Consider the following 27682-nt stretch of genomic DNA (forward strand, 5'->3'; position numbering starts at 1 on the left):
TAGTTGCTGTAGGGTTCCTGATATCTGTCCTTCTAGGATTGAGAAGCAATTTAGCAGCTTGTGATGTTTGTTGTATATGTATGTGCTTGGGATGCTAATTTTGTGTGATTCTTTTAGTCGAATGTTGGCGCCCATTAATCGATTAATAATGATTAACTGATAAGCTTAAAATCTATTAGGCCTACAGTACATGCCCTATGAAAATAATGATTCCAAAAAGGCCTACCAATTAATGAGTTGTATCTACGTATCAGGGAGATTTTGAGACATGCTCAAACAATCATTAAAACAGGATTTGCATTGTGTATTAAGGCCTTAACGTCAAGAGACAAAATGATAATGATAAACACAGATTCATAGACTGAGAAATCTGCACAGGAGAGGAGGCTGACATTTTTATTGCAGGTTGGCTGAACTGCCACAGCGCTGGTGACAAAAGGTATTTCTTATTAGTGCTGCCAATTAATGCTTAACTTAACGACAGAGAAACAAAGTTTTGTTAGTTGAGGAATTTTAGATATTTTAAGCAAAATTAACATATCAAAGGTATTATCAATGTACCAATTATATTATTTGAAACTGATCATTTTGAATACAGACCTTATAGGTTATGGTGTGTGCAAGTGAAAATATGTGTGTGTGCATGTCTATATGTATGTACTTCTTTGTATGAAGTTATGGAGCACAGTAGACTGTGAATGCACATGTGCTTCTCCTGTTTTGTAAATCACTCTGGATAAGAGCGTCTGCTAAATTAATGTCATGTAGACAGTCTCTCCCCCATGAGTTACTGTGTGAAAGTGGACTACCAAATGTGTTCACTGTGTTTCACAGTCTGCGGGCCTGTCCCTTTTAACTGCTCGTCACATATATCACATTCTTTTCCTGTTGGACAGAACAGCATCCCACTTCCAATGCAGGGGCACATCACTATTCCAGCCTCATGGCTAATGTCCCACAATTCCAGAGCTCTGGGAGGGAAAATGGAACTCCCTTTTCCTAGTGTGTATTACCGTGATCGCCGGGGAAACGGCAGTAATTGGCTCCAGAGTGTTGCGGGAGCGGGCGTCGCCGTGTTGAGGGTGCCGACGGGGGCGGCGGCGAAGCAGAACCCGGGCCACTATCGGCCCGGCGCTCGTTAAGCGGCAAGGTCGGCCAGATCCACATTCATCTGATCAGCTCATTTGCTGATGAGGCGCGGCGTTTGGGGAACCCGGGCGGGGGGTCTGTCGGTCCACGCCGCTTCGAGGGGAGGACGGGGAGGCGGTCGTTCCCCACGGATTGTTCGGCGACGCCTCTCGTGCCCGTCCGTTTTCAACAGCTGCCTCCGTTACTCCTGAGCAAGCCGGCCGCTCGGGGAGCTCCGCCCCCTCGTCGGTTTGGAGCGTCGGTTTCCCCCTCCGCCTCGCGTCGCCCCTCGACTTCACGCGCTGAAGTGTTGAGTGGCGCTGCTGACAGATGCCTCTCCCTCGCTGGAGGAGAGCAACTCTCTCTGCGTCCTCCTTAGTCTACACACCCTGCTATCAGCCCCGGCCCCAAATCATAGATCTCAACAGCGGGGAAACTAAATCAAGAATAAACAAACAAAAAACTTATCGAAACTTATGAAAAAAAACTTCAAATGAATTTTCAGGGCTTTTTCAGCTTTCCTGGACAGGACAGTGTCGAGAGGCAGGAAAAACGGGGAGTGAGAGAGAGGGAGAGACATTCGACAAAGATCGCATGGCCGGATGTGGTCAGTGCCCTACTGGCTAGGCCACGAGACACCCCAAGCGGTTTTGAATTTGCAAATAAACCAACAGGATCTGTAGAAGTTTGTACATGTTCTAGAGTTATATCATGAATACAGGATGGAATAGCTGACTTGCATTCAGTGCTTTAGTGATGCTACAAATGCAGTCAGTGGTCTACGGCTGGTGATAGCCAGGTCTGGCTCTGCTGTTCATTTAGCTTGGGTGGAGCTAAATGAGCTATGTTATGTTCGCTTAGACTGTAATTCTGCTCAGTGAATACAGTGTAATGTAAACCGTCTGCGACTAAAATAAATGCTTTTATTGGCAGACTCTCTTGTAATGGGGGAGCACTCGCTGTGGTGATAAAGACACAGGACAGGAGCTCTCCTGGCCTATTTCAGAGGAAGAGCCACAGCGGTACTGGTCCTTTACGTACATCAGTGCAGTCATTCCCCCTGGGCCTACCACTCGTGTGTTTGGCATTACAGTGCACTCACCGTAGACGTTCGTCATGTGAGCGCTCAAGCACCTCATTACGGAGGCGCGAGCTCCTCTCGGTCATTAAATGCCATTACGTTCGGTTGTGTTTACCGCTGTCTGACCAGAAAAAGGCGACGATAAAAATGAGATTGTGAGCAGTGACCATAATTATCATTTTGTTTTTTACTTAAATTTGGAGAAGTTTGGAGTTTGGAGAAATGGAAAATGCTATTACTCTGAGAATGTCCTGAATGCTAGTGGTGATCTGTGAGCTGCCTATGCAGTATCCTAGTAGAAAGAAAGCTTACTCATTTTAAACTGAATGGAATTGGATGTAATTGTGAATATTGGGGAGGGTGGAGTGAATTTGTGTGTGTGTGTGTGTGTGTGTGTGTGGGTTTCAGGGATTCGGTGGGGGGTGGTGGGGGTGTGTGTTTTGGGGCAGCAGTTCCGCGCAGATAAGTCCACAGGTTTGCGGTCTGAATTCTATCGAGTTTTCCAATATTGCTCGCGCCTCCCTCCAGCTGATGTTGATTGATTAGCCCCTCTCCTACCGCTCATTAATTTCATCACCTTATCTTTCCCTCCACTTCATCGGACCCAAAAAGTAATAATAAAAGCTCCATCCGTTATCCTTAGACTCGGCCGCTCGTGCGGAAACGCTTAATAACAGGATACAAATTGAACTTCAATCACCTCATTTTCCTCGGGAGGCCGAGCGCATATTAAAGCGGGCCCGGGACAAGCCCGTGCGCGCAGCCGGCCCGGCCCCTCCGCGCAGCGCGCCGCCAGCGCTGACACTTCAAATGAAGCGCTTTAACGTCTCCTCATCGCCTCCTTTTAGTCTGTCTGCCGCGCTCCAACACGGCGTCACTGTTTCTTTTCTTTTTTTTTTTTTTTCTTCCTTGTTTTTTCCCCCGGTCTTATCTGCTTGAACACACAGGGCCTGCACGTCTGCTCAATGAGGAGAACGAGTTCAGTTCTCACTCCTTTCTTTCTTTTTTTGGGACGTGCACAACTGGAATAGTTTGATGCCCCCCCCGACCCCCACCCCCTCTCCATTTTCAATTAAATTTTGTTGGGTGGTGTCTCGCCCGGTGTGGTTTGGAGAGGTGTCTCTCTGTGGTGGGGGTTGGGGGGGCTGACAGTGCGGGCCCTTGGCTGGAGGGAGTGTGCCTTCAGCTGGCCGTCCTCTGACAGAGACAAATGACAGCACTCCAGGGCCACAATTGAGCAGAAACGGGCCAGCCAGCCGTGTGCTCCTCAATAACCACTCCTTGCCGATTGTTTGTTTGGCTCCACTTTCGGCTTTGAAACGGAGCCCGCAACGCCACTCTGCGCTCTCCTAAACCTGTAAAGTGAGAGCTGAGGCAAACTGAGCATGTGCACAGAGCAGAGTGAGAAATAATTTTATCTTATTGTGGCCACATATTTTATCATCTTTCTCCGTATGCACATAGGCTAACGGTGCTTCATAAAGGCAATTCATGTGCAACTAATAAAACTCAAGAGCCATGATGGTATTTCTCACTGCCCTGCCGTTTTGGTTGTTGACAATCAAGGAATGGGGCTCTGTGTCTATTTATTTATGTATTTCTGATACTATTAAAAATAATTTTGGACATGTAATGCTGATAAACAGGACTCTTAAACTTTTATAAATTGCTGTTCGCTGCTATTCATTCCTGTGTTTAAGTACAGGCAATATTACCCTGGGTATGGAACTAAATTTGTTCTTTTTTCACACGGCCACCACATCACCCAAAAATCACGCTGCCAGAACGAATAAAAGAAGACTCCACTGCTCCAGTCCCCTGGAGCTGTCCATACCCATAAGACACTATTTGATTTTTCGTAAATTTCAACATTACAGCAGATCACTAATAACTTATTTGAATGAATGAGTACACACATTTTTTTCTCATCAACATTCATCAGGGGACAGGCTGATGATAGCCTATAAAATAGGATAATTCATTGATGTCATTAATACTCCTAAGGACTTCTGTCTGCAGTGGCTCAGAACGAGTTGGAGATTCATACAGTGCTTGTAACGGGGAGAGGAGCAGGGCTTCGAATTTTCAAATAGTTGATGTTGAAAGCTGTAGAATGTTGGAATATCAAATTTGAACGGGGTCCCCCCTGGAGTCCCCTTTCAGCTCACCACAGAGGTGAAGACTAAGGTAGTCGCCTAGACAGCACACATCACTCTTTCAGTCTGGGTGTTACATATCTGCATGTGTTCAGTATCCGATGGCTTCGACCCTCTACTCCTCTACTGAAACTTCCCATACCGTCTCTTTACGGGGTCAAAGGCGTATTGATGAAGGCCAGCCTGTGTGTCTCGGTTCGCCCCACAGTCCGCACACGACTTAATCGGATTCCCAGTTCTCCACGTAGGTGAGCATTTCACGTTGACCTTCCGCATCTCACAGATCATCTCTGGCGGTGAAGTGTAGACGTACCAGACGGTAAGGGCTGGTTCTGCCATCATCTGTAATGCCGACACTGTGCCGTACATCGTTGCCGACCACTTTGGTCACCCTGGAGAAGGCAGCGGAGAATAACCAGCTGCCCTACCCCCACCCCGCCCAGCCAGCCGGTGTTATTTACCAGGCCAGAGCGCCGGACACGGCCATCCGGCACAAATATCGCGTCGCGCAGAACGCGTTGGCGCACCGTCAGAGCCCTGACTGCTCGGGGAGACTAAGCACCAGCACTCGCGGTGATTAATGAATCAGACTCCGCCCGCCAGCCCTCCGAACGTATCAATACTCCTCAGAACCGCCGTATATAAACTGCCGAAGCCGGGGGAAGAGGCTGTCAGCTGGAAATTGCATCGCTTTGCCGAGCGGCTCTCCCGGCGAAATCGAGAGGTCGAGAGGCCTTGTCATGTTCTCCTCAGTCTTTGTTGCCGGAATGAAATATGTGGCTCATCGCCGCGGTCTCTGAGCGAAAGTGCTACCCTGCTCCATTTCAGCCATTTTCTCACTGCTTTTAGAGAGCGGGGGAAGACGAGAGGCGCTGAATGTACAGATTTAATGTCATATTTGCTCTCAAAACAGTCTTTTGCTCAATGATTGGCTGCCTCGGTCATGTGGACTGTCTGACTGTCTATTGACTACTACTAGATTGTTTTGTCTCTGCTTTTTCCAAGTGAGCTTCTTCAGTCATCAGTTCCCATAAACTATCAGCAGATTTTTAGATTTATATTTATAAATTACCTCCAAAGTGAATGTATTTTATTGCATTAACTAAATGTCATCTGATATGATATTTTATCTTTATCTAGTTTCTCTTGTAGCATTCAGACATCTATTATTAGATATTGATTGACATGAAACTACCAAAGATGAGTGTGTCAGTGTATGTACAGTGATGCTCACTGTGAACGCTGTGCAGGGCTTCTGATTGTTCTTTTACTACGTGTTGTTCATTTGATGCACGTGGTGATTGCTTGTAACATTGTTGTAATATAATATTTATAATTGCGTCGTTCTCAGACCACTACTACAGGACGCGATTGGCATGCGATAATAAGCTGTATGTACACTGCGTATTCACCATACTGTGCAACAGTTCAATAATCAATTAGTTAAATAACGGAATGTTTTAACAAATAATTGACCGTAAACTCTGTATTTAAGTGAAATGATAAACAAACGTAAGATGTAGGTAAATAAATAATGGTGAATTTTCGGTGAGGAAACTGCTGTGGTGGGGTGGTTGCCATGGTGACTGATTGACGGGAGGCCGGGGGCCTCCTGGTCCTGGTCTCTGTCAGCGTGGAGGAGGAGGAGGAGGAGGAGGAGAAGGAGAAGGAGGACGCTCAGAGCTTGCGCAGCGCTGCGGACGGGCAGATTCCCCCTCTAATCCACGTTTAATTAAACTCCAGAGACTTTGAAGTGAATCTGCCGCGCGGGCGGACCCCACCCCGGGAGAGACGCTCGGCCCTGGCGAGCCCGGTCCCAGCTGCTCCCTCTCCGCGCTCACCTGCCTTAATGAGCGCTTTAAAGGGCTCGCGGCGGCGCTAGCTCCTTATTACAATATTTTTGATTAATGCCGTTCCTCGACCGCGAAGACGGGAGGGCCGAAGCGGTCCTCCCTCTCTGTTTGTCCCCGAACACGCTCGGTAATTACGCTCTGAAACGGAGAGGAAAGCGGAAAAAAAGAAAAAAAAAACGCACGGAAACAAAGAGATCCGCTCGGAGCGCCGGAGACGGGATTAGCGCCGAGCGCGCGGGCAGGCCCCCGAGCATCTGCGTCTGTCACCCCGGCCTGACGGCCTTTGTGACAAGTTACTCTGACAACCGTTGGCTCCATAGAGAGATTAGACCCGAGTTCATCTGCGGCCTTTTTTTTGTTTAGCTTTAGCTGACAAAATGATACTTAGCCCCTAACAGAAGAAGCCCTTTGCTTTCAGAATGGCTGAATATCAGATTAATGGAGGCTTCGGCGTCGGGGGGAGACTCCTGTTTGCGCGGCTTTGCGGCGAGCGCTGACCTGCATTAGGAGGACTTTTCTCCAGTCGCCGAGGATCCGCCTCTCTGAGAAATGGGTCTGAGCCTCGGAAAGCGGTTACATTCTGATGCATTATTAATGGTTCAGGAGCGGTTTGCGCCGGCGTGGTGTTATCTGTGGACTGTTAACCGCAGGCGTGTCGCTGGTCTTCTGTTAATGGCGCTAACGCGGATTGTTTGTTTTACATGCTGGGCTTCATACACTGTTCTGGTTGGCAGATGTTTCCATTTGTTTTGATTCGTTCTTCGTTCTTTGCAGTGTGTACTTGTTTTATCAGAATGAATTTACTACTAGGCTACTTATAACAGCAACAGCTTATTAATAATAATAATAATAATAATAATAATAATAATAATAATAATAATAATAATGTTATTATTGTTGTTGTTGTTTATTTTGTGCATACAATGTTTGTAGTCCAAAGTGCATTCAGTAAAACAAATAAGAACAAAATGGTATCCGATTATCCCACCAGCTACATAAAAGAGAGGGATTTTATAATGTGAAGGAGTGTAACAGTTTTTTCCTTGACAACAGTACCGATCAGTTCGCAGTTAACTAAACGTTGCCCTCCGTCGTCCCCACCCACACACTTAGGCCCACTGAATGGGCCTCATTCTCTCGTTAGAAAAATCATTTTTTCATCGGCGCTGATCAATACTATACATTAATCCTTCCCCCGGCTGCGACGCTTCATCTGCGGCTGATTAATGGAGCGAGCTGCGCGCTCTCTCTCTCTCTCTCTCTCTCTCTCTCACACTCACTCACTCTGTGCTCTCCTCTCCTCTCCAGATTCTGGTGTACACGGAGGGGCTCCATGGGAAATGGCTCTTCAGCGAGGTCCGGGCCGTCTTCTCCCGTCGCTACCTGCTCCAGAACACAGCCCTGGAAATATTCATGGCTAACAGGAGTAAGAGCTCATCTTCATCATCTTCGTTCTTTTTTTTTCTCTTAAACTCCCAACAGGAAATATCTTACTAATATCAATGTTTTTCCCCCCCCATTCCACTTTAGATAACATTGTTTTCTATAGGAGCACACCTGTTTTTAGTACTCGGTCTGTATTGTTGTTGACTGGCCCTGCTTTGCGTTGCGTTTTGTTTTGTGCAGTTATATCTCTAATTTGCTGTGTTCGTTTTGGGAAAGTGAAGCCTGTTAGCTGCAGCTCTGATGTAACGTCATCTGGTATCACTTCTCTGCAGCTTCCATCATGTTTAACTTCCCCGACTCGGCCACCGTCAAGAAGGTCGTGCACCGCCTGCCCCGTGTCGGCGTGGGAACCAACTTTGGGCTGCCACAAACCAGGTAATCCTTCAGTTGCTCCTCCCAGTCCAGGTAACACATTTGAAACTTCTCCCTGTCCAGCCACTCCACCCAATTCAGGTGATGTTCCACAACTTTGAAACTCCTCCCAGTCTAGATAACATACCTTTAAGACTCCTTTCAGTTCAACCACTCCACCCAATTCAGGTGATGAACCACAACTTCCCACTCCCCTCCCACTCCTGGTAATCCCTTTGACATTCCTCCCAGGCCAGATATCCCCCTAGACTCCTCCAAGTGCATGTAACCCAGTACACACTCACATCACAGCAGTCGTGCCAGATTTTAATTTAACTCTCATCAGAAGTACATTCTGGAATACTTAATAGGATGGAGTGGCCTGTCACTCACACACGTGTGTCAGGGTCACTCTGCTAACTCCACACTGAGTGCTGACGGGTGAGTCACACGCTTTCTCTGCTCGCGACGAACAGAATTCAGCTTGTTTATTTCTCTCGCTGAAAACGAATGGCCAGGTGGCTGAACTGCCGTCGGCTGGGGGTATGTTTGTTCTGGCCGCGGAGGTGCTCGCGCCGAATCTGTCCCTTCGCCGTGAACTCCAGCCCGTGTGTAGCGCCAAAGGAAAATAAAGATGTAGATTCAATTCCTGATAAATATCACGGTCTTTATGCACGTCGCTGCTGCCTGCAGTAATGATTGCTCTGACAGTTGTTTTGACTCGTGGATCTGGAAAGCCCTGAAGTTGCGTGTTACACATGGTTCTCTTTCCTGGGTTGGAGTTACGCGGGGGAAGAGGCTGCCGGGGAATGCGTCTGTGGCACTTTCCTTTCTCATGGTGTCGGTGTCATTAATCACCGAGGCCGGGAGAGAAGACCTGGCGGCACTCGGCACTGCGGTTTAACCGTCCACAGCTGCCCAGCCCAGCTTTACTCCCCAAAGCAACTCTCCCGCAGTGTTGCTGTGTCTAGGCCCGACTAATACTCGCTCTGAAACAACACCCTCCCAATGTTGGTTTCTAAGCCCAGCTGGCTCTCCCATAGTGTTGGTGTTGAGGCCCAACATCTCTCTCTCTCTCAAAAAAGAAATTCCCACTGTGTTCTGTCACAGGCTAAGGTCTCCATTCTCTAAAACAACATTCATCGTGTTAGTGTATATTCCCAATGTCTCCAGTCTTAAGTCCAACAATCACAATGCTACAAACTGCCCGGCATCTCCTCTCTCGAATACAACGCTCCCACCGTGTTAATGTTTGTGTCCAAGATCTCCTCTCAAAAACAACACTCTCACTGTGTGGCAGGATCCTAGCCTATCCATCAGCTCCATGGTTCTGTGTTCCTTATGCTTTATTGCTTCTGCATTTCACTGTCTACATGTAGCACAGGAGTTGAGTGGAATAAAAGTAAATGTACCCAAAGGGAGGGGGCATCTCCTCAGTGGCCTAATGACTATAATCTTACACTCTGACAGTGATTAATTCCTTCATTTGCCATTGTTTTAATTGGATTACAGGTCATTTGTTTAAGGCCCAGCATATACCTCTCTCTGGCACAGCTAGAGTCCCTGCTTTGTCACACTGTACAGAGAAGGAACATTTCTGTTTTGCATTCTGTATATTTTCTTTTTTTTATAATTAGGAGCGAAGCCAAAAGAAACGTGTATAATGCAAATAATAATTTATACTTTAGATGGGTTGCTTTGAGGAGGTATTACGCTGTATATTTTCCGTGTAACATTTTCTACCGTATAACACTTCTCTAATGGGTAATAAAATTCTTGAAATACAGCTTGGAATGGAATGAACATATTATGTATGGTGGAATGATGGGACTTTCATGTTAGATTTTGTACAGATATGAGGTGCTGGATTTGAATGCTGACATAGCTTCCTCTGAGACACCCTTCCTTCGGTTGTTGTGCATCTGAAATGATGCCTGTTTTGTTTCCTTTGATGTCTATTTTTTGTCTTTTGCTATTATTGTACATTTTGTAAGTTCTGTTTTGAAATGGAGTATTTATTGTGCTTATATTCTTTCTGCAAATTAAAGTAGCATTTCACAACAGCGTGAATAATGAAAGCATTATACAATATGGTCTTGTGTAGAAACATTTTATTTGCATTTGTTTAGATAGTGATTTATGTGTGGCTCCCAGGGAACAGTTTTTAGCTGTGGTGTTTTCTCAGCACTCCTAGTCAATTCAAACACTCAGTTCAGTGCTGTTTACAAGAGCCCATTTGTTTAACATCCTGATAAACCTGTGTGACCCTAGTTCTGTGTGATCCAGACTCTATGTGATCCAGGTCCTGTGTAATCTAGGTCCTGTGTGATCCAGATTCTGTGTAATCCAGGTCCTGTGATATTCAGATTCTGTGTAATCCAGGTCCTGTGATATTCAGATTATGCGTAATCCAGGTCCTGTGTAGTCTGCGTTTTGCGTGACGCGGGCCATGTGTGATGCAGTCCTTGCGTGTAAACGTGTACACCCTGGGCTCACTGGTGCTTGTCTCCCCAGGCGCATCTCTCTGGCCAGCCCCCGGCAGCTGTACAAGGCCTCCAGCGTGACCCAGCGCTGGCAGCGACGCGAGATCTCCAACTTCGAGTACCTCATCTTCCTCAACACCATCTCCGGTACGCCACAGCTTTGTCCTGTTTGTGAGGTCACAAGGGCTTCAGGAGGAACATACACTGTCAGAATGTCCAGTGTTGATATCACAGTAAATCTCTCCAATTTCTATTCCAAGTCCCAAATGCTGTCCCACAGCCTTCTCAGGATCTGCAACAATGACCTCCAAATAAAAGCTTGGCTTAGTATTGCTAAACCTTATTGCAGGGATGCCCCACCCTGTTCCTGGAGATCTACTGTCCCAGTACACCTCGTTAAACTGCTAGCTATCTGTTTGAGCTGCTAATTAGTAAAACTAGGTGTACGAAATTAGGGTTAAACTGAAAACCTATAGGACAGTAGATCTCCAGGAACAAGGTTGGGCAGTTCTGCATTATTGTCTATCACTCCACTATGCTAAAAATAGAGGAGTCTAGCTGCACTTGTAACATTCTCCATGATGATGATGATCGCGGTGGCGAAGATGACGCTGACAGCAGTAAAGTAGATTCAGTACTCGGACTAACCCCACCCTCCATTATATTTCTCCCAGGCCGGACATACAACGACTTGAGCCAGTACCCCGTCTTCCCCTGGGTCATCGCCAATTACGACACCAACATCCTGGACCTGACCATGCCCAGCACCTACAGGGACCTGTCCAAGGTAAACTCCCAGAGGCCCGACGGGGTCCTGCCCACTCCACGGCCCCGGCGGGGCCTGGTGCTGACAGATAGATGGACAGACAGACAGATGGAGGTGACAGGCCTAAGGGCCACACGTACTCAAGTCAGCCTTAATTGAGCGCACTTTTCAGACAGCAGAACTGGAATGAGGAAATGGATAGGGACAGAGCGAGAGACTGTTCGCTGCCCCTCCAGGTGAGCAGAACGAGCTCAGCTGCACATCCCAGGTCATTACTGTTTAGGTTCCACTCGCTTTGTGTAGCAATGGTAGCGCCGGACTTTGGCAGCTCTTTACTAATAAAATGGCCGCCCGGTTAAGAACACAAAAATAAATAATGATGAGAACGTGTCAGCCAGCCCAGCTTGGCTCCATTTACCTGCAGACTTGAAAGTGTCTAGCACAGCATCAGTCCTGGCCTTGAACACACTAGAAAAAATACTTCCCGATAACAATGCAGAATTTACCTTTAGCTAAATATCACCTATGCGCTCCATCAGTTGCTTGTGGTGTTGTTGCTGAAGTCTCCCTGGTTAAACTGTTAGTTTCCTCTCATAGCACCGGGCTTGGCTGTGGCAGGTGTTCAGAGTGGTCCAGGGAACAGGCCTTTGTTGCGAGGCAGAATGACTTAGATATTATAAATGACACTTACAGTTTTGTCTCCCCTCTGTTGAAGGGAAAGCTTTCAAATCTAATGTAGCTTCTGGAAATTTATTCAAGGGGCATGCCCAAGTACAATACAGTCTCAATGGGTGTTAAGTAGCATGAAACCGCTGTTACTAACCTGAACCCTCTGTAATAATGAAAAAGGGAGGATGGTAGGAACATTGGTGTTGACCATGTGGTCAGTCTACAGTATCTGTGGTTAGGTGGTGAGTGTTGCTGTGTGGGGGGTGGGCCTTAGTGGGTGAGTGAGGATGACAAGGTTATCTCACACCAGTATATCAATATGAGCTTGGGAGCCGGGGTCACAGTACGCTAAGGTAAACAGTGATGTGTAATGGGTGCTGTGAGCTTCTTCCTGTTTGATGCCGGCGCAAAGATATTTGCTCTCATCTCACGAGTACAGTGAAAGCGTTCAACCCTGCATTCTTAGCGGGGGAAGAGGGGCCGCACTCGTCTAAATTACTTGGGGAGTGATCATTTATGCGTTATAAAGCGTGGTATTATCTTTTGCATAATAATGGCGGCATCATTCTTGTTCTCATCTCGCAATTAGAGAATAACGCACCGGGGAGCACTTTCCTGCCTTTCTAATGGCCAAAAGCTCTTCCTGCTAAAGATGCGGCAATAAAGTGATATCCGTGCGCCTTTTTTACACTGGTCTTTATTGATGGAAATGCAGGAGCTGGATGTGTGCCACTGTGTAAAGCGGTTGAATACAAAGAGGGCTCCTTTTAACAAATGATTAAGTGTCATGAGGCGAACAGACATCTTTATTATGTTGTACACCATCATGTAAAATGTCTCGTCTGACTGTGTGCGGACGCTTATTTTGTTGTTGTCGACCCCAAATGAACCGATAAGTTCCCTTTCTCTTATGCTCATAGTCCAACATTGAGGATAAATAGATCTAAACTGTATAGTACTTGTGTGTTCAGTCAGTGGAAGGTGTAGGAATGGGTACCTGCCCCTCAGTAGGGACAGCACAGCCTGTTTAAGAAGCACTGAAGCGCGAGTGCATCATTACACTGTCCGCAGCCATAAACCCCTGAGCCTTACGGCGGCACTCCGGTCGAGACGCCTAAAATCACGGGCCGACCGTGTCCCCGAGGAGCCGCTTAACGACCCTCACGCTGAGACGGGACGTGCTGACACTCGCGCCTACGGTGGGGCGAGAGGGACAGGGACAGCCCGGTCTGCACCGTTTATTCGCCACGTCTCAATCTGCCGTTTTTTTTTTGGCCCTAATTGGGCAGTCTGCGGCTCGGTAGTTAGCGCCGTAGGTTATTGGCAAGGGAGTGTGGTTTTGAGTTCCAGCTGGGTACTCTCACGCTTGTGCCTTTGAGCAAAGCGCTTTAACACTTTTGCTCCAATTTAAAAAACTCAACTGTGAAAGTGAAATGTTTTCACGAGTGCATTGCTATTGTTAACTTTAAGCATCCTTCAGCCCTTTGGTGTGAAGTGCGCTATATAAAAATAAAATTGATTGATTGATTGGTTGAAATGTGCAAGAATAACCAGAATAACCATGGCCAAGCAGGTAAACAGTGTAATTTGCCCTATTAGTCAGTATTCATACATTAGCATGTTTGTAATTACTGCGGTTTGATGGTGATACTGGATCAGATGTTCTTTAGCTGGTGCTATTAGTCAAACGTGTTGGGAGTGATTCTCTTTGTTTCGCGTCGTGAGGCACGCTAGGTCAGTATTGAAGGGAGGAATGCAAAGGCAGCGAGCAGCCTTCACAGGAGAGAGGCTGCGGGCAGGGTCGGCATTCACAGTTAATTTAGGAGCCTGTTTATCACCTCACAGCCCTGATTAGTGGGAGTGTAATTGCGATCGCCACCTCTTTAATCAGCGGAGCTGATTGTGATCTCCTCCCGTCATCCTACAGAGAAGGGCCAGTGCTCTCTCTCTCTCTCTCTCTCTCTCTCTCTCTCTACCCCTTCTCCTTTCTCTCTCTCTCTTCCCCTCTCCTTTCTCTCTCTACCCCTTCTCCTTTCTCTCTCTCTCTTCCCCTCTCCTTCCTCTCTCGTGCTCTCTCTCTATCTCTCTATTTTACTCTCCCTTTCTCTACACCTTTCCTCACCCTCTTTCTCTCTTTCTAGCCCTCTATCCCCCTCTCTATTTTTGTCTCATTTTTGCTCTCACTCTTACTCTTTTGCTGTCTCTCTCATTCTTTCTTGCTCTTTCCTGCTCTCTCTCTTTCTCTCCCCATCTCCGTCTCTCCTGACCCCACCAATAGCAAAAAAAACTGAGGCCCTCTTATTTAGAGAGGTGTTGTTTAACACTTACACACCTTCATCTTTGAGTTTAAAGGTATGCAATGTAGGATTTGGCAGCCCTTTGTAGACTCAGCAGAAAACAGGCCAACTCTGCATCGCTTTTCATCCTTGGTTAACTTCCACTGATGCAACCGAAGAAAAGTAATTCCAAGGTCGACTCTAGTTTTTGATTGAGCCCTGTCAGCTTGTCTTTTTGCTTCGCTGTATCTAGGCTTCTTAGCATCCTCCATTGCAGCAGGTAACTCGCAACAAACACTTTGCTGGAATCTGATCTCGAACCATGGGGTGTGTAGCCACACCCACTCCTCCCCACACAGAAAAGAGCGCCACGCCCAGAAACATCCCAAACACATTTTTAGAATAACAAATACAGGTAAAAGGTGCACAAATTTGGCTAAAGTGTGTAAAGACTGAGATTGCCAGTGCATAGATATGCCTTAGCTTAGTTATTTCATAATATTTTAAAATACAAAATCCTGCGTGTTATGCCTTTAATTAGGAAGGTTAAATGGTGTAAACGCATCTGTCGCCCCGAGTGAAGAGGGTAAAAAGGACCTCTATAGCTGTAATGATCCATCGTCATTTTTTCCGCCTTGACGCGGATGCTGGTGAGTTCAAGTCCTCGGTGTTATTCATCCTCAGAAGCGCGTTTATACGAGCCTCGGGTGTCCCGGGGCTGTGCTGCGTGCTGTCACACCGCCGTGCATAGCGTCTTACTCCCACAGAGCGTAAAGGCAGTGTCGCGGGTGTGTTTAAAACGCTCCCTTTACAGAGTCAGTTCCTGAAATAACCATCAGCCCTGCACAGGGGGCCGGCATCCGAAGGGCCGAGGATTACCCTTAAGGCAAGATGATGGAAAGAGTGCGGGCCTCCTGCAAAATGGCGGGATAAATCATACGCCGAGGCCGTAAAAATGCCCGCAGAAAACAAAAAGAGACGCCGGTTTCCACGGACACTGGATACCTGCAAGGCACACAGTAGAGACGTGCTGGAAAAAACCTCCTCCCCTGGAATTCAGGACAGTGTGGGCAGACCCGTTACAATATATAGTGGATTTTGATACGTTTGTGAAATAATGCCGTTTCAGTTTTCCTTTGTCACAACTATCTACTATTTTTATTGTATTAATGTTTATCAAAACTTGCTGACGTGTCCTTCCTGCCTAAGAGTATGTACAGATCTAGAGTATCTACAGTTGACATACAGGTCTCTGTAGTGCACTTATTTACACATTCGTGCATATATTAAGTGCTTATGGGATCTTTCTATATTTTTCACTAAGTTTTTGAATAGCAGGACACACAGTACTTACTGTATTACATCTCTATTCGGCCCTGTTAACAGGCACTTTCTCTCAGACGCGGCCTCTCTGCTCCAGGCTGTAGCCATTCGGCACTATCACCTGTATGTACCAGTAGAGCCAGTAGAGAAAGATCAGCCCCCCTCTCTCCTCCTCCCGCTCTGTTTGTCTGGGCCTGCGTTCGCCAGGCAGGCAGGAATGCAACACCAGCCCCGGCTCTGCGTTCTGACAGCTTCAGCTCTGTGCTCAGTCAAGCTGCTACACCCCAGGGAGGAGAGAGGGAGAGAGAGATGCCGGGCGACTCTACACTTTACTAACCCCCCTCCCCCCCCTCGTCCCCACCCCCACCCACTCCACCCTCCGTTCTTTCAGGAGCCGGCCAATCTCAGCAATCTTTACTACATCTGTTATATTCGCACAGTTGACACGGGGTAATATCTGTGTATGACCACTGAAGCGTTGCAGAGCCGCTCCGTTCGTAAAGGGCATTTTTGGCCGGCCGCGCGCGCTACAATTCGCGCTCTCCCCCCCCCTTCTTTTTTTTCCCCCCCTCCCTTAATCCTCCCTCTCTTCTCTCATGCATGCCATTCCCGGGCCGCTTTGATAGAAACAGGCCATGTGAGACCGATGACATTGAGCAGCCGAAATTGCCGCGAACACGGTGTCACAAACTGTCACCCCGCGATATAGCATCGCTGTACAAATTTATGTTCCTTGTTGAAGTTATTATATTCCCCCCCCCGCCCCCCCTCCCACCCTTCGGCTATCTTATCATAAACTCTAACCTCTCCGTGACATGAAATTCACGCCGAGATAACACTGTAGTCAAGATAAGGGGGAGAGCCGGCGTTGGGGAAGAGTGGCAAAAACGTGTCGTTGAATTGCGGTTTGTTTCTCTGTTCTTTTTTTTCTTTTCTTCTTTTCTTTTTTAAAAAAAAAAACGGGTCATTTGGACGGGCGGGGAAAGCCGATGATTGAAAGAAGTGTTGACCCCGTAAATATTTGGGCTCGTTTTTGAAATGTTGCTAAAATAACGCGGGGTACTGAGTGGTTCCAGCGGTCGAGCGGCGCGGGTCGCAGACGTTATTAATGGCGTATTGATTTCAAGATGTGTCCCACGCGCTGCCCCCTTTTCCGCGCCGTCTAAATGGAGCTCTAAGTGTAAACAGTCCCGCTAAAAACCCAGACCCCTCCTGCTCCGCGGAGTTGTGTCAGAAAAGAACGTAAGCATGTTAAATCATTAAGGGAATTGAGCGCTGACGTTCCCCTTGTTATCTGAATGGGTGTCGTGAAAGCTGTTAAAACGCCGCTTTTTTTTTCATCGGAATTCTGTTGTCCTGTCCGTTTCGTGCGCTGATGCTTCGTTTGATGCGCTGTTTGCTGCGTGCGATTAGAAAATCGCTTTGTCGCGGCGTTTATGATGTGCGATACGCGATGCGACGCACGGAGGGGACCGGGCTGTCTTGTTAAATGTAAATACTTCGCTGTTTCCGGAAGCCTGGCTGCGAAGCAGATCTGTCTCTGCTTCTGTGACTGGGCAGATGTGCGAGTGTGGCAGATGTGTGATTTTGACTGCGTGTTAGATCTGGGGCTGTAGTCGTGTGGCAGATCTGTGATCGTGTGGCAGATCTGTGATTGATGGTGTATCTGCGACTGGCTGTTTGTTTTCAAGTTTTATTTTATCTGTAAATATAAGGTGTATTGTATTCACTTAAACTGTCGGGCATGAAAAGTAATTAAGTGAATTATATATCTGTTATTATTTTTAGTGAATTTTTTGTTGAACCTGTATTTAACCCAGCAGGTCAATTAAGAACAGATTTGTATTTACAATGACAGCCTGGCAAAATGCCTTTTGAGGTGGGAAAGGGTTGGGGATTAAAATAAAAGCGCATGTTGTACATAAGAAATTTTAGAATGTGCATAGGGGAGAGTTTCAGAGATATAACAGATACTGTGTGTACTGTACCAATATTCTACTGTATATTGTACCAAGATACTGTATACTGTACTCCTGGAACGTCACAACCTGTGGGATTGGTTTCTTTTGAACTTTGTCACCTTCCACCCCTCCCCCCTTCCCCTCATAACAGTTAATTCATAACAGTGGTACAACATCTTAAATAGCTTGGATTTTCTCCATACTTTCTTCCCCAGCTAATTTAAGCACACAGCTCTGGGGAAAAATTAAAAGACCACCCCATATTTTGAAGAAGAAGCGTAACTCCTCCACTAAAATTGATTGTTGGACCCTTCCTAAGCTAAGACATTGTTATATGAGTCATTTATTTCTATAGTTTCGAGTATAAACTTGTTTAGTTTGCAATATTCACTGTATAACAACAGTGTATTTTTAGTATTTTGGCTGGTTGTCATTTTTTGCGAATATATGTTCTGAATGAAAATATTTTTGATTGGAATTAAAATAAAATGTGGTTAACAGTTCATGAAAGAATATGAAGAGTTATTTTACGTAGACACATACCCATAAACAGTGAAACTGAAAATTTGACGTGGTCTCTTAATGTTTTCCAGAGCTTTATATCTCCTCATGTATCTGAGCAGTGATCTTGGGCATATGAACCTGCATTGCATCCATATTATATGAACCCAGTACAGTATGGCCACTTGATCATAGGCCAGGCGGGGACAGGCCTGACCTGCAGGTCTGCTGTAGGAGGACCTGTTCCATCCTGGCCATTATGCCATCTGTTTAACACGGAAGACATGTTGTCTGCTCTCTGGATTTCCATTCCCCCCTCTCTTTCCCTCTTCTTCTTTCTCTATATTTCCCTTTCTCTCTCCCCCTTTCTCTATCTCTCTTTCCCTCTCTCACTCTTTCTCACTCCTTTGCACTCTAACTCTCTCTCTCACTCTCTTTCTCCCTTTCTCTCACTCTCTCTCTTTCCCTTTCTCTCCCTCTCCCTCTCTCTCTCTCTCTGTCTCCCCCCCTTTCCTTATTTTAACGAGGTAGACATTATTACAGCGATAAATCAGGCCGGGTTGTGTAATGTATAATTCAGAGTGTGTATCCCCGCTGTAGCAGCTCTGTAAGCCGACCGTGTGTCACTGTCACTGCCTCGCTGCAGGGCCTGCGCTCCCCCCCCCCCACTCCCTCCCCCTTCGGTGAGCTTACGGGAGCAGCGCCGGGTGCGGGGGCGAGCATCGACACCCCCCTCCCCCACACGTTCACCACCCCCACCCCTCTGAGAATCGATACCCGGGCTGTCTCCCGGACAAACCCGGTCCCCCCCCCCGACATGGCCGCGATATGAAAGGGATGGAATCGATCCAAATCAGGTCGGCCCCCACCCCCCCGCCTTTTTTCAAAAGGCCATCTCTCTGCTGCCTCTGGTGCCCCGCGGGACGGCCCGGTCATTGGAGGAGTCATAAAAATTGAACCGGATTAAAGCGATTTCTATAAATGAGAGTATAAATAAGAGCAGGGATCCATGGGCTATTGATTCCTGGAGATCAGTGGACAATGAGAGCAATTGATTTGTTTTTTGTTATTTATACATTTCTTTTTGCAACAAAGAGGGCGGTTAGCCTGTTTAGGAGACACCAGTGTATTAGATATGAATAAAAAAAAGGCCTCCCAGCCCTGCCATTGATATACTCCTCTTTTCATCTGTGGGCCTTTGTTTGTTTGTTTGAAGGGTGGTTAAATGAGCTGGGGGCCTGTTTTCTTCCCCTGTATATGAAATCTGTGCTGCATAATTAAATATTAATTTTGGATCAGAGGTTTAGTGCCTGCTGCGCAGTGCTGCTTGGCATGTGGGATATCTTTGAGTCCTGGGGTTTGAGATACAGACTGGTGCTTTACTGTGAGTGAGCCGTTACTCTGTAGTTTGACTGTGTGTAATGTGTTCTCCCGTTCTCTCGTTCTCCCCCCCCCGTCCCCCACCCCCCCGCAGCCCATCGGCGCTCTCAACCCCAAGAGGGCGGCGGCTTTTTCCGAGCGCTTCGAGTCCTGGGAGGACGAGCAGGTGCCCAAGTTCCACTACAGCACCCACTACTCCACCGCCGGACACACCCTCACCTGGCTGCAGAGAATCGTAAGCAAGAGCGCGACACCCCTGCCTGCACACACGCATGCGCTCACACACACACACACACACACACACACAGACACACTCAGACATGCACACACACACACACACACACATACACACACCCTCACACCCTCGCGTGACAGCAGAGAACCGTAAGCAAGAGTGCAACCCTCCTGCATGCTCACGCACACACACACACACACACACACACACAACCTGCTTCTTGTCCACACTGCACACCCCCACCCTTCTTCACACGTACACGGACGCGCTCTCACACACACACACACACACTCACACTTAGTTTTATTGTGCTTTTTATCTAAAGGAACCATTTATTTAGGAAGTCAACAACCGTACAGCAACACAATTTATGTACGCAGTGCCGGATGCTCACGTGCCAGCGTCTTCACTTTCAGAACAGACACTGTCTTTGACCCACTTTATTTGTTCCTGCTGTCACTTCCTGTACAACAGTTAATAATTTCTAATGACTGCAGAGAAGATGCATATCTGGCATCCTGTGAAAAACTTTGCTGATCATTCATCACGCTGTTTGTGCTGGAGGACGCCGCGGCTGATTGTTGTTTATAATTGGACGTTTGCGCACCCCGAGGCAGGTTGATTTATGCCCGGTTGAAATGTAGGCCTTATCTGCATACTAACGTATGCGCGCCGCGTTTATTATTTCCTCTCTGCTTCGCGCGTCTCGACCTCTGCGTTTCCACGGCAGCGGAGAGAGGCAGCTTATTAACCCAGTACAAATGTCGTGTCAAGTACCCACTGTTCTACCTTTCCTTTCAGCGTTCTTACCGTTCCACAGAAATATATGCTTTTGACTCCAATTCCACTCTGCCTTGATTGCCTTGATTGCATGTTGGGAAATGCAGTTCACTTTATAATGGTCGCTAAGTCTTCAAATCCTTGTCATTTTTATCAATGTCACACTTATTGTCTGATACGTAACCGTTTCTCACCGAAGTGAAAAATCAGTCGGCTATAGGCCAGAATTTGAATATTAAATGCAAAGGCCCCTTTGGTACACTTTGCACTGAGTTCTTGACATGAGATGCTCACTTGTGATGCGTGCTTATTCAAACTATATTCTTATAGGTTTGCTTTAGGTGTTTGAGGGCTTTCCTAATAGCCCTAATAGACTTGAACACGTGTTGTTTGTGATGCTAGCGCAGCGTACTATGCAGGGTGGCGGTACTCACTCCCAAGGTCATTTCCTAGCGCGCTAACGCCGCGGCAGCATCAGGAAGCGGCGCGGCCTCCCCGTTGGGCACGGATTGATCCGACGGCATCATTAGCGGGCTTATGCTTAATCCACTCTAACGAGGGCCGATGGCTCAGCCGAGCGTCGCGCCGCCGCGCGGGAGTCGGTCTGGAAGAGGAGCTTGATCAGAGATAACAGGCGGCGCGGAAGCCCCCTCGTAATGAGCTCCCAACACCCCACTTCTTTTCAGCCGCGCGCGGGTCCTGTGAGGCTAATTACCTCAGCCCCGCCGGGGGAGTCATTGTTTCCAAAAGACAGCCATTGATTCCCCGAAAACAAGATTTAGCGCGATTACCAGTGAACAAACAGGGTAGCGCACTCGCGCCAGCTACAGCTCCTTTCTACAACTCCCGGCTTTTGACATTTCCTCTGCTTCCTGTGATTCTCAATGGGCTGAATTCAAGCCTGTGTTGAAGCCAAATGGCTGTAGGGCTAAGAAGAAAAGAATGAAAAATAATGAGCACCTGCACGTGTGTCGAAGGTGATGAATTGCCATTATTAGAACTTTGGTGAGGCCGAAATGTCGACCCCTTCCCCTCTCACTCCTCACTCTCCCTTTCTCGCTCCTTCCTTCTTAACCCTCCCCCTCTCTTTTGGTCATTTCCAGGAGCCTTTCACCACCTTTTTACTCAACTTCAACGAAGGCCAGTTTGACCACCCCGACCAAACCTTCTCTTCAGTATCCAAAGCCTGGAGGAGCTGCCAGAGGAACGCTTCTGATGTGAAGGTGAGCTCCTCATGTACTGTGAGCTGCTTATTCACTGTGAGCTGCTTATGTACTGTGAGCTGCTAGTGTACTGTGAGCTGCTTGTGTACTGTGAGCTGCTAGTGTACTGTGAGCTGCTTGTTTACTGTGAGCTGCTCATTCACTGTGAGCAGCTTGTGTACTGTGAGCTGCTAGTGTACTGTGAGCTGCTTGTTTACTGTGAGCTGCTCATTCACTGTGAGCAGCTTGTGTACTGTGAGCTGCTTGTGTACTGTGAGCTGCTAGTGTACTGTGAGCTGCTTGTGTACTGTGAGCTGCTTGTTTACTGTGAGCTGCTTGTGTACTGTGAGCTGCTAGTGTACTGTGAGCTGCTTGTGTACTGTGAGCTGCTTGTTTACTGTGAGCTGCTTGTGTACTGTGAGCTGCTTGTGTACTGTGAGCTGCTTGTTTACTGTGAGCTGCTCATTCACTGTGAGCAGCTTGTGTACTGTGAGCTGCTAGTGTACTGTGAGCTACTTGTTTACTGTGAGCTGCTCATTTGCTGTGAGCTGCTTATTCACTGTGAGCAGCTTGTGTACTGTGAGCTGCTCGTGTACTGTGAGCTGCTTATTCACTGTGAGCAGCTTGTGTATTGTGAGCTGCTTATTTACTGTGAGCTGCTCATTTGCTGTGAGCTGCTTGTGTACTGTGAGCTGCTTGTGTACTGCAATTACATTTCATTACAATACTTTCAACATTTAGTCGATGCGCTTATCCAGTGTGACTCAAATTAGATTTTTTATATATGATCCATTTATGCAGCTGGATATTCACTGAAGCACTAAAGGCTAAGAACCTTGCTCAAGGGTACAATGGCTGTGCCCCAGTTAGGAATCAAACCCACAGGCTGGGAGTTACAAGCACAGTTCCCTAACCATTACACTGCACTGCCACCTGTTAAAGTCACATCCTTTTCTCCCATTCTCTGACCCATTCTCTGTGAATAGATCTGACTTCTCTAAATAAATATGAAAAATAGCCTGCACTGGAAGTCAGCCAGTGAGTGTGCTCTTCTGACCTCTTTGGGAAGTTCATCCTGCCACCGTGGGGCCAGTGCAGGCAGGCTGGGGGGAGAGCGCTAGTCACCTCAAGGTTGACTTAGCCCCATGCGACAGCTAAAACATACATCGTATACATGCTTCCTCCGTGACTGGGAAAAATGTCCCTCGCCTTTGTCCGCATGCAGCGAAATATCTACATTTTAACAGATGTATACATGTCCCCCAGTCAATTCAAGCTTTATCCCCCTGTCCTGAAAACAAACTAGCTGCTATCGGTAGTTTAAAAAATGCAAAGTTTTATTTAATGAAATCGACGAATAAATTAAACTTATGCACATTGTACACAATGCACACACACTGCGAACAAAAAGATGCACATACACACACACCCAAAACTATGTACACATACCAACTATATATCCCTTTTACAAGTATGCAAGAATGCATGCACACATACTTGTACACACATACTGACATAGAACAAGTGTAGAACAGTACACTCCAAGCGCACTGTGTGCATGCATTCTCTTACATTGTACTCACACAGTTTTTGGTAGGAGTCATACCTCTAGAATGGCGTTTAGATGTTAGTTTTTGGGTAGTTTGTTCACAGTTCCACAGATGACGTAGGTGTTCGGTCTTACTAAACACACAGACTGCAACACACCTGACCCATCAAGCGAGAGCTAAAGGATATGTCTGTATCGACTTCCTCAGTGACTGGAAAAAACGTCATTTGCTTCATCCACCATGCGTCAATCAACCAAGCTGTGCAATAAGAATGAAGTCTCTCTCGCTCTCGGTTTCTTAGGAGAGGAAATCTAACAGGTGTCCTCTCCCTGGCTGTATAGATACTGCCTATCGTCCCTTCCGTAAAAAAAATAAGATTAAATAGAAAAAGTTGAAGCACATGTCTGGTCAGATCCAATGCTTGTCACGCTGCCATGAAAGCTGGAGGATTTGCGATCAAAGCGGCCGACTAATCCAGATTTTCCCTCCGTGGGTCTGGACCGTAACCTCCCGCTGAACCTTCGCGGAAGCACCCGGGTTCGGGCCGGTCGGCCGCGCCCGCAGCGGGCTGACGCCGGGGCCCTTAACCCTCCTTCAAAGGCCCCCGAGCCCCACCTTCGCCAGTGTCACGGCCGTCTTAAAACGGTCACTGTACGGCGCCGCGGTTACGTTGTCGGGTTTGATTTGGGCTGGTAGTATCCATGTCGGCCTGTTGCTGATTGGTCTAGTAAAAAGAGGGAAACATGTGGCTTACATTACAGGTAAGACCTGAGTGCACATCGCAGCATGTGGGCGGTGTGGGGTCGTATCTTCATCACACCAGGCGACGAGGGTACAGCGAAGCTCAGAAATAAGAATTTTCCTTTCGTATTTGTGAGGTCGCTTTCTCATACCGCTACCTCAGATGGCTGTAAACGGTCAAAATCCGCCACTTACAAATTCAGGGGGGAGAGAAAGTGACGGATCAATTTGGTGTGGAATTTGCTAAACTTTACTAAACATTTTCTTCTCAAATGAGCAGTTGTTTTGCACAATCCTCCAGCTTTCCTAAGAGCAGGACAAAAAGGAGTGTTTAAAGAAAGAAGGAAGAAAAAAAAAGAGAAAAGCCCTGGCAGTTTGTATCGGAGTGAAAGAAGCGATTAGGGGTTAATGCCTCCTTGATCCAGCCTGTCTCTGGCTTGGCCCCTCCGGCCTGACCCTGCCCCCAATCCGCCGACCCCTGCTCTGGCCGGCGGCGAGCTGAAACACGGGGGCCCCTGGACGTGCCCCCCCCCCCCCCCCCCCCAAATCCCGGGGAGGCCGGGGGGCGCCTGTGCGCTGACCCGTGGCGGGACAGGATTTCGGATCACGGCCGCTGGCCTCTGACATCCCGGCGAGGGGGCCACTCTGCCCCCCCCCCCCCAACCAAAGCTGCCCCCTACCTCCCCTCCTTGGCCTGTTAAACAGCACCCTGCCCACCCTGCTCCTCAGCCAGGAGGAGACGCACTCTCCCCAGCTCCTCTCTCCCCCCGGCCTCCACTGCTAACGCTAAGCTAACCCCTAACGCTTGTTTTACACTCCCTGTTTCAACCAAGGGGGAGGAAAAGGGAGGCAGGGGAGGCGCTCCTGTGTTTGTTTGCGTTTATAATTGTCAGCTTTCTTTTCCGCGCACGGGGTCACTATGCTTTTCACTTTTCATTTTTCTCCAGGCCAGCCAGTCAAACTGCCGATTGTAGGTTCCTGTGGGGGGGTTACGGTGTTAATTAAACAATGAGCACCCCTGTGCAGGGAAGAGAGTTTGTGTAACTTTAGCTTTCGAGTCTCAGGACTCTGTTAAACACCGCAGAGTGGAACCGGATGAGGTCCGAGCTGAAGTGAACGTTAAGAGGGAAAGGGCAGATTTTTAAACGCGGTGGCGACGTGTCATCCCCCCTCAGTTTCAGCGCTGCTAGCGGAGCGCGGGCCGTGTCCCTGTGACCCTCGTCCCGGACGGCGCCCGCCCCGCCCCGCCCTGCCTTTCGTCGCGGGACAGAGTGCTTTCGAGGTGTTGAGAGGAGAGGCTCGCCGCTTCGCCCCGAGAGCCCAAACAAGTGTGGCGAGCCCCTCGCCCCCGATGCCCTGTCTGTCAGCGGGCCTGTCCCGCGGGGAGACGGCTCGCGGCCGCAGTTTACCGATCCCCCTGACCTCCCCCCCGGCCCCCGCGGGACCCTTATCTCCCCTCTCCTCCACCACCAGGAGCCGGCGCGCTTTCAAGCAGCGCTGCCCCCCCTCTCCCAACATTCGCCTCCCTGATTCTGTCGCCTTGATGGTGGGGGCTGGGGGGAGGGGAGGGGGTGCGGTTGGAGATAAACTTCACCGTGCTCCTTCCTTTGTCTCGTCTGTCGATACGGCCGCCGCGGTTTAACCCGTCTCCATGGCTGTCGTGTCAGCTTGGCCTACGTTGTACCCCCAGACTGGATTTTACATTACATTACATTTATTTGGGAGACACTTTTATTGAAAGCAACATAGAAAAGTGCATACCAAAGGTCATTGGAACAACTACAAAATGCAGATCTGATTAAAAAAAAGAAATTTTGTGTCTCATCCGGTCCACTCCTCTATGGGTCTATCTTCGGCTGTCTGTCTGTCTGTCTGTCTGTCGGCACACAGCCCAGCCAGCACACAGCCCAGCCAGCACTCACACTCTCGATTTACACTCGGCATGTGGAGGGTGCTGCAGCTCATACTGCATCCTCTGTACAGCACAGTGCTCTCCACCCTGCCTTAGCCTCTATAGCCACAGCCACTGCATTTTGTCCTTCTGTAACGTTTACACCCTTACAGAACTGGAATATGAAAAAATCTACTGAAATCAAACACGTCCATTGCAGCGCTTCACAATGTATGAGCGCATACATGAATTATCGGCGCTTCCAGACGTTGCAGTGCATAGCCGTGTTTTTCGAAAACACTGCCGTGAAATATATTTATCATGTTGAACAGACCACATTTCCACGTTATGTCGCAGTATATTCCATTTCAATTACCGGCTTAATTGTCAAAGAGAATTCTGTGTGTACACTTGAGCTTCACAGACCTTCCTGCTGGCTGTTCCAGTAGAACATGCCGGCATTCGGTTGTTGATGTTAGAGCTGAGGTGGGGCCCAGCACTTTTAAAAGCACAGAGAATGTAGCCTTGGTAGCCTCAGCACGCTACCATGGTTCCTATTCACATCTGAGGTGTATATATGGCTTTGCTTACTGTAACAGCATATTGAAATATATATTTTTTCCATAAGCAGTCCTGTGTACCCAGACAGTAGTGAGCTCTGATCGTTTCTCCCGCCTGTGTTCACCATGATGCCAGGCCCTTTTCTGTGTTTATGCCAGAGCGATGATGTATTTAAATCTGTTATGGTTTTATAGGTCTTTCCATGCAGCGTGTACCGTCTACCTGTGTATTATGCTGTGGGTGATTTAATATAGACAGGGAGCGCTGGTATAGGGGCAATGCAATATGGATTGCATTACGTACTGGATTACATGTTTACCAGGTTTGCCCACACGCATGCATACACATCACACAGACAGACGCACTCCACATGCACGCGCGTGCACACACACAGACACACTCACACACACACACACACAGACACACACACACACAGACACACACACACACAGCACACACACACACACCACACACACACATATTTTTAAAGCTGTGTAATATATTTAGGCTCAGGAGGTTTTTGGCTGGTCAGTTGCTCTTACTTGGTAAAAACAGCGTCTGAGGGAATATTAGAATTTCCATTTCCTGTTTCCACATTAGATACGTTTTTGCCCTGATCTCTAAACTAGCGGAGGAGTTCAGAAATGCCAGTTCGGCGCATACGCCGTAGCGCTTTGATTGCTTTTATCAGGGTGACATTTCTCAGCGCGTGGCAGCGGAGGAGCTTGAAATGTAATTTCCATGAGTAATGGTACGTTTCAAGCAGGGCCTGCGTTTCTCCAGCGCAGGCAGAAGGGCAGGAGATTAAAGCGCGTTCTCCCCCTCTCCTCTCCTCCGATATCTGCGAACGCATTGTGAATTCGCCTTCCGGAGTTCTCCTTTTAATTAGGCGTTTTCGGGACCTGCCGTCCCGTCGCTCCTCGGGAATAATTAAACACAACGCGCGCCGGCAATCGAATGCGCGCACGCCGTTTCTTTCAGGCTGATCGTTTTTATCGCAGCCGTGTTATCAGCAACCAGCTACTTCGTATCCATCCACCCCCTCCCCCCACCTTTGGTTCAGTGCTATTCGACTAGGTTGACATCGCTGCAAACTTTGTAACCGTTCTCTCTCTCTCTCCCTCTCTCTGTCTCTCTCTCTCTCTCTCTCTCTCTCTCTCTCTTTCTCTCGCTCTCTCTCTCTCTCTCTCTACAGGAATTGATCCCGGAATTTTACTATCTCCCGGAGATGTTTGTCAACTCCAATAATTACGCGCTGGGAGTGATGGCTGATGGGACGCCGGTGTCTGACGTGGACCTCCCGCCGTGGGCCAAGACCCCAGAAGAGTTTGTGCGCACAAACAGGCTG

The 27682-nt window shown here is 47.9% G+C and overlaps 1 protein-coding gene across 5 annotated transcripts in view; it reads left to right on the plus strand.

The window, feature by feature from the left end:
• LOC118226887 (lipopolysaccharide-responsive and beige-like anchor protein) overlaps positions 1-27682 on the plus strand; it is a 212269-nt gene that overhangs the window by 149838 nt on the left and 34749 nt on the right. For all 5 annotated transcript variants that reach the window (XM_035416849.1, XM_035416853.1, XM_035416854.1 and 2 more), the window contains 7 exons: positions 7527-7644; positions 7937-8039; positions 10530-10645; positions 11173-11285; positions 19469-19609; positions 21493-21612; positions 27530-27682. In XM_035416849.1, the coding sequence (XP_035272740.1) occupies positions 7527-7644; positions 7937-8039; positions 10530-10645; positions 11173-11285; positions 19469-19609; positions 21493-21612; positions 27530-27682 (864 nt within the window). The remainder of the gene's footprint in view (positions 1-7526; positions 7645-7936; positions 8040-10529; positions 10646-11172; positions 11286-19468; positions 19610-21492; positions 21613-27529) is intronic.

Source organism: Anguilla anguilla, chromosome 5 (genome assembly GCF_013347855.1).
Source record: "Anguilla anguilla isolate fAngAng1 chromosome 5, fAngAng1.pri, whole genome shotgun sequence".
NCBI lineage: Eukaryota > Metazoa > Chordata > Actinopteri > Anguilliformes > Anguillidae > Anguilla > Anguilla anguilla.